At 44.0% G+C, this 7699-nt stretch overlaps 1 protein-coding gene across 1 annotated transcript in view; it reads right to left on the bottom strand.

Moving 5' to 3' along the window:
- Positions 1-286: 286 nt before the first annotated feature.
- The window catches only part of SLC27A4 (solute carrier family 27 member 4), a 46839-nt gene continuing 39426 nt past the window's right edge, over positions 287-7699 (bottom strand). The window contains exons 12-13 of the mRNA XM_088453359.1: positions 5621-5767; positions 287-4429 (exon numbers count right to left, since the gene is read on the bottom strand). Of these exons, the coding sequence (XP_088309485.1) occupies positions 4272-4429; positions 5621-5767 (305 nt within the window). The 3' untranslated portion in view covers positions 287-4271. The remainder of the gene's footprint in view (positions 4430-5620; positions 5768-7699) is intronic.

Raw genomic sequence — 7699 nt, 5'->3', positions numbered from 1 at the left:
ATTAGCGATTGGGATCTTCACCTCTGCCGGGCTTCCGCTGACAAGATTTGTACCGCCGGCGGTATTACCTACTACACCCGTTTCCAGGCATGGGTTTAAACAAGATCATCCCATACACTGGGGCAGCTGACGATAATCTAATCAGGTGTCCAGGCATTGCCAGCCAAGAAGCCTACCTAAAATAGAATACAGGTAGTATTGTCATTGCAGACTCCCTATTAAGTTGCTTTGTGATGATAAAAATTGAAAACAAAAATTATATTAAAAATAATGCACCACAACTATAAAATGGCAACAATGATTTATTGCATATGGAAAAGTCCTTGTTTATAGTGTGTGTGAAAGAGGACATACGATGGGTGTGGAACCACGACACGGGGAGGACGGAGTTGTGGGGAAATATCCATATTCACATACAGCAAACCGCTTGTACCGCTTAGCATATTGCGTGGAATAGGAGCGTTTCTTATATCATTTATATGAAGTGCCTGGCGTACATTGATGAAAACTGGTGTCCAGGTAAAACTACAAAGAGCCAACTGCAGCCAGAGGCAATTCTCCATAATAATTTTTAGAGATGAAAATTAAAAATAAAATAGCAGCTTCTTCATTGCTATGAGTTACAGAACTGGGTTTCATTCTGCATTTGCAACAATTTCTTTTCCAATAAAACTTCAGTTTTTTATTTATTTCAAGTGAGCCCTATAACTACCTTGTTCAGGCAGCCATGTTGTGCCTACCCAGGGTATTCCTGAGGATAGAACCCACCAAATCTCCAGGAAATGGTAATCTCTCATATAAGACCGTATAGGCTTCAATACTTTAGTGACGATGCGATACATTCATCAATATTGGTTCAGACCAAAAAAAATGGCTGCCTTCATTGTGTATAGTCAACGGGCTCATGTTAGTGTCATTAGAAACTAATTTCAATCCAACACCTAGGGGTATATTTACTAAAGTGAGAGTTTTTAGAAGTGGGGATGTTGCCCACAGCAACCAATCAGATTCTACTTAACATTTATCTAGCACCTTCTAGAAGAGAATAGCTATAATATGATTGGTTGCTATGGGCAACATCTCCCACTTCTAAAAAAAACTCTCACTTTAGTAAATGTGTGCACAGTACACACATTTCCTAGCTGCCTGAAGGTCTGTTGTACTGCAATAGAACATAAATATATGATAAATGCACTTTGTTAAACAATACAGGGCAGGGCCCAAAACTGGTCATGCCAACTTCATACATCCCACATCACTAGCAAATATTTGATATGTTACATATAATACACGGAGATATGGAGCAGAACATATCATGTGCTTGTAATAATGTAGCAATTGGACATGGCTGGTTATGCTCACAGTACACCAGTCCGCCACAAGCGGCAGAGCAGCCATTTGGTGGGCCAAACCAATGTCCAGTTCACTGCTGTAAAGAGTTGACAGAACCACAAAATGGCTCCTTTTGCTGTGTGCAGGTGACCAGCGCACTTTAACCCGTTTAAAGCTGAATCTTTCAGGAAATAATGGAGCACAATCTCCCTGCTAATGATCGCCCACATTTCTGACAAATGATGAGGGCAGGCAGATTATAATTGGCCAATTTAAATTGCACAAACCTTTCATAATTCCCAGTAAGCCAGTAACAATACCTGGCCAGAAGCAGGTCTGTAAAATGTAATTAAATCTTGATGCAGATAAAGTTTTGTGAAGTTACATGTCCTGAGATATCCTACGAGCTAGCAGAGCATGCTGGGGCTTGTAGTTCTATGACACCAAAGAGCCACAACTTGTCCAGTCCTAGTGTAGACCTTTATTGTCCTGCCTGTTCAAATTAAAAGCCTTGTCCTTTGAAAAGGTGCCTGTTGTCTACATAGTGAGGGACTTCTTTTTTTTTTTTTTTTTTAAAGCCTGTGGAAACCATGTGCATACTGTAATGTGGTGCATGGGAGTCATTACTTTAATGATGATACAAAGACAGGATGACACCAGAACCAATGCCCCAAGACTGCTGACTATGCCTCATGCATATTGGACAAGTGCTTCAGTGGTGGGACTGGATCCCGTCAATAGGCACCGGTCTCATTAATATTGGAGACGTGGCTTAATGCTGAGCAGAGAATGCTTGTGTTCAGCATGGTTAAGTGACAGTGCGGCTACACTGACCTTAGTAAGAGCATAAATCGGTCAGGTTTTCCCGACACCACTGAGAGAGACAGTTGCAGAAGTCAGAGCGATGCTCTGCAGACTAAACATGGAGCGCAATAAATTTAATATATGACATGCATTTTCCATAGCTTTTTGAAAGCTGCCGTTAACCTTGGAAAATCCGGCTACCTTGGAAGTACTCGACCAGTGTAGCACATTGGTGGGGCGGGAGAATTAGATGCAGCCTAGGTTGGAAGCCTGTTGACCAAAGTTAAGACCACAGGGCATCAAGTGACTTCTAAAAGTTGCCAATGGTGGTTTAAACAGAGGGGAGGGGGAAGAGAGAGGGGAGGGGTGTTTGACTGAGGTTTGACACTGTTGGACTACTTAGCAAAGGCCCAATAAGATCAACCCGTTCAGACGTCAGAGAGCGCACACCTGATCCTGAAGCAAAACTATAGCTCAGACACGTCTCTCCTTTATCAAAGAACATTTGCAAATGCATGTACCATATTTCATTATTATGAAACAATGCACCATTTGTAACAACATTTCCACCTGCAAAGGTGATAAAGGGGCCCATTTATCAATGATCGTTTTTGCAATGCGATCAGGACATGCCAGTAACGCCCACGATCGCATTGCAAAAATGCAATCATACCGTCCGGATGTAGCATCTGGGACATGGGCTCCGAAAGGAGTCCGTCCCTGCGATGTCGCCGGACAGCTGCCGGCCAGTGCAGGGGTTGCTGAGAATGCGCAGTCCCGTTGGCTGCACGTGCACATCCGCCATAGCCGGGGAGGGTTCCGGCGGATCCCTCCGCCGGCTAATAGTGCACGGTGTAGCCCATAAGTTGTGCATCTGTGATTTGTCTGTTTCTGTACAGCGGCTAACGCCACCTTCAGATGGCGTTAGCTGCGGGGGCCATATCGGGAAAGCATCGCATTCCGGATATTAGTAAATTTGGCAGCATTACATCCCCCATAGAAATCTATGGGGGCGGCGGCTGCGTGCAGCAATGGAGGGATCACAGCTGGTATCGGAGATACCTGCTTAATACATACCAGGGATACTTCGCATTTTAGGTAAACCCCTGAAGCTTATACCTCAAATACACTTTGATAAATGGGCCCCAAAATGTTCTTTCATAAAGGAACAGCTGTATATTAAGCCACAGTTTAACTTCAATAGAAGCACCAAGAACTTTAACTATTAAATCGTAAAATGCAAATTATTGTTTAAAAAAAAATAATTAAAAAACACCTTAAAAATAACAGCATGATAACCATTATTTCTAGAACTAGCAGTAGCTCGGCCCTGAATACTGTGCCAGCATAGTAGATGACCCAGGACACCAACCATTTCATATTTCATAGAGAGCATGAAACTTTTTTTTTTTTTTTTTATATATTGTGGCATTTGGCCTGCCATGTTTTCTTATTTCCTAAGGGGAAGCATAGAAAGGCAGGAGGTGTATTATTACAGACTACGGTTGACACGATAGGAAGAGTAATGAGGTCCTGTATGGATAAATATTATCTAGGAATAATTCTCTTTTCGGTCCATTAGTATGTACAAGGCTCTCACAGCAACGGAACTTCCTTAGGAGCGATAGATGACATACACAACGTCTGCTACATTCTCTGAACCTCCGTTTTCGTTCCTAGGCACAGAGGAGCCAGTGCCGCATGCTCCGCTTCCTCCTCCAATCACAGTATGCGCTAATTAAATGAAGGACGTGCATGCAAGTTTTCCCTTCTTCATCGCTTAGATCCCTGGAATGCAGAATAGCTGCTCAAAAAGATGGGAGCGGGAGACGAAACAAGAACAGCGCGAATGCAGCTCGATAACACGCATTCCCATCCTGCAGGGCTTAAAAAAATAAATTAGAAAATAAAAATTAATAAAAAAAAAAAAAAGTCAGAACATCCCTTTTTCAAGAGCCGGGCGCACGCCCCCGCGTCCCTGACGAGCTGCCTTGTTTTCCCCTTTTGTATTTGAGCGGTAATACTTTGGTGTGCGATTATAATCTCAGTTGATGAAAGTGTCAGGTCTGCGCTGTGATCGACCTCTCAACGTGTGTCATGTGACCAGCGCCGGAGAGGAGGTGGGAAAATCGAGGTTATAGCTTCAGCTTTCCCGACTGGATCTTTTTGTAGACTTCGTTGTCCAAGGCGATGTACTTTCCTTGCTGGGTATCCAGGACGTACAAGCCATCTTTCACCGCGTGAGGATCAAAGCCCTCTTTCCTCATGTCTGTTTTTTGGAATTTATAAGTTCCTGTTCAGATGCAAGATGGGATATGAATAGTCAGATTGGTGCTACTTACAGAATAAAAAGATAAGTATATATATATATATATATATATATATATATATATATATATATATATATATATAACTTAACACTTAACAGTCATCACCGAGGGGCACATTTAGTAAGCCGTGGGGGGGAAGGGAGAGCGCTAAAGGGGAGAGCGCCAGAGCGCTAAAGGGGAGAGCGCCAGAGCGCTAAAGGGGAGAGCGCCAGAGCGCTAAAGGGGAGAGCGCCAGAGCGCTAAAGGGGAGAGCGCCAGAGCGCTAAAGGGGAGAGCGCCAGAGCGCTAAAGGGGAGAGCGCGAGAGCGCTAAAGGGGAGAGCGCTAAAGGGGAGAGCGCGAGAGCGCTAAAGGGGAGAGCGCAAGGGCGCTAAAGGGGAGAGGGAAACTGCCAGTCAACTCCTAACTAGCATATAAGATGACAGTTAGAGGCTGATTGGTTGGTAATCTCTCTCTCTCTCCAAGATTTAGTACATCTCCGTTCGTAATTAATAAAATTCCACAGCCAATCAAGAATTACTACATTATAACAGACTACACACACTTAGCTTTATCAAATCAATGTAAAGGCAAGGGAAGCCTTCATTGAAATATTCTTACAGACTCATATGATGTAGCAGGTTCTCATACTGACAGGCTCTCCTACAGCGTTTGTCTCCAAAGAATCCAACACCTGAGTAGTAATGCCAGATCGGCCATGACTGGGATGTAGTCATAATCCCGGTGTGCATCCCAATGTTAAATAGTGGGGTTACGGGGAGAGTTAGGCACTAGGGGGAGGGTTGGGGTTAGGCTGTGGGGGGTGTTAGGTTTAGTTATGGGGAGGGGGTTAGGTTTAGGTGCGGGGAAGGTAAGGATATCGGTATCCTAACCCTGTTGGGGGGTGCCGGCATCAGGATTTTGACCACCGGGAGCTTGTGTAATTCATGAGTGTCCTGGTTTAAAAGGGATAGTATGGTAATTCTAGGTATGGGGGCAATTGTTTAACCTCTCCGCATAAGGAATGAATGATAAACATTACATAGATCTCAATATATAGGTAATATATTGTCTTTTTAGGCACAGTTTGGAACTCTGTATTTCAGCACTAATGGGAGACGCCTCGTGGGCTATGAATACAAATCCCTCCTTGCCAGTCCACATATGAGCACTCACCTGTTTTGTTCACCTCTGGCAGCAGTCTAAGGAAGACCGGGTGGGCATACCCGGGGAGTGACTTTTTAAGGTCTCTGGCAAACTTTTCAAGGTCACATTTGTGGGCAGGGTCAGCGATGGCTGCCATGCCGGCCCTCCCTTCCGTTCCTAGTAAAGGAAAGAGGTGGACAGGATTAAGGAAGAGAAGAAAGACTGCAGAGAAAACACTTCCTGAGCTAGAAGCAAGAGACTGCTGGGGCTACTGCAAAATACGGAAACATGAAAGGATGGGCAAACGTATATACTTTATACATTGGCAGAGAAAACTGGTGCCTGGTATATTTTATACAATCTATATTATTATTTGTCAACTGTAATGAGACATTGCTGGTTGCAAAGGACTCATTGGTCTCTGCGATAAGCTTGACCTTTTAAATGCATCCTGCATTACAGAGAGTATGGAGGTCACGTTCCATGTAGAGATCAATGACCTTTACAGTGACAGCCATTCCAGATGTGTCAATATAGGCTGTGGACACAGCTGGTCAAGATAAAACACTTGAGTCTTACCCAGTGTGTGTGCGTGCGCGAGGCCTAACAGACTATCAGGAGACAAGCCTAGATATGTAATGTACCACGTGTAACATTTAGCACATGGATGCCTAACATGAAGAGGAATAACAGTTCTGTAAGTAACTGCTCACTCTGACATCCACACAATGCATGAACACACATATTACACATTACATTAAGATCCACACACACACTTCCGGCAATTACCCGGTTACTCCAGTCTATCACCTTCCACTCGCAGGTCTCCAGTATAATCTCTCTCTGTTGTCTTGTATCGGGTCCATCACCACTCTCTCATGTGCACCAACATAATCCCAACACTGTCCCGAGGATAAGTGTAGCTGTTACGCATGGAAGCCACTCAGATTCCAGCTATCACATTCTACAAAATAACTAGAATCTGATTGGTTGCTATAGCCAAGACCTCCACTTGTAATCTTGATAAATCTTCCCAAAAACTGCTTTGGCCTCTTACATGTCGAAACGATCCAGTACATCCATTTCATCCCCGTGCACTATCCTGCTCCAACACCATGGGATGTGGGTCTTCCATGTGGCAATTTTTAGTAATTCTTAGCCAAAATTGGTTTCCTGGCCTGAGACAGACTATCTGCTCTGAGACTCATAACTTCTACAGCTACAGTACATTGTTAAAACCAGCTACACTTAACTCTGCAGAGAATAAGGACCTTGGCTTTACAGGTCTCGTCTCAGCGGCAAACACCACTACAGCATGACAGTATCCCTATCCCTGAAGACTGGAATCTGTTGTCACCATTGTCCAAATCTCAAATGTTCAAGGGCTGACCTCCACTGAGGTTATCCTCTCTCAGCCACCAAAGGAGTGACTAATGCACTCTTGGAGGCAGGTGAATTTTAACCTAACAGGAGCGACTTGCTCCACTTCAAAATGAGTTTGACTTTGAAGACCCGCAAGTTAAACTGAGCAAACTGGACTACCTCAAAATTCAAGACCATCTTTCCCTGGACCTCTTACTAAAATGAACAGACATCTGTCAGTGTGCTGACAAGGACTTCACCAATCCCTGTAACGAGAGAATCTTTTCCCCCGGTAGGAACACCAGCTGCTGCAAGGTACTGAACAGAAACCCCAAGACGACCAAATCAACGTGAAGGAGACAAATTGGACTTCTTGTAATTCACTGAACGCCTGCAGGACTCAAATGCCAGTACGGTTACCTGCAAGTGGGCCTGATACAAAGTTGGGGAACTCGCCTTGATTGGAAGATCATCCAAGTAGGAGATAACAGTCATTAACTGACATGAGAATAGTGGTCATAATTGAATCTTCGTGAACTGCACTGATGCCGTGACCAGGCCAAAAGCAAATTCCCAGAATGGATAATGGTGATTCTGGGCCACAAACCTGATAAGGCTCTAAAGTTCTTCCCATATAGGGATGTGTAGATACACAATCTCGATGTCCGTGGACACCATGAACTCATCTTGTTCCAAACTATCACTCATCTCTGATACTTCATCTTGAACATGTCTAGTTGGGAGTGG

This window comes from Taudactylus pleione, unplaced genomic scaffold (genome assembly GCF_031769625.1).
Source record: "Taudactylus pleione unplaced genomic scaffold, aTauple2 ptg000579l, whole genome shotgun sequence".
NCBI classification, from domain to species: Eukaryota; Metazoa; Chordata; class Amphibia; order Anura; family Myobatrachidae; genus Taudactylus; species Taudactylus pleione.
This window is presented reverse-complemented; position numbering and strand designations above follow the sequence as displayed.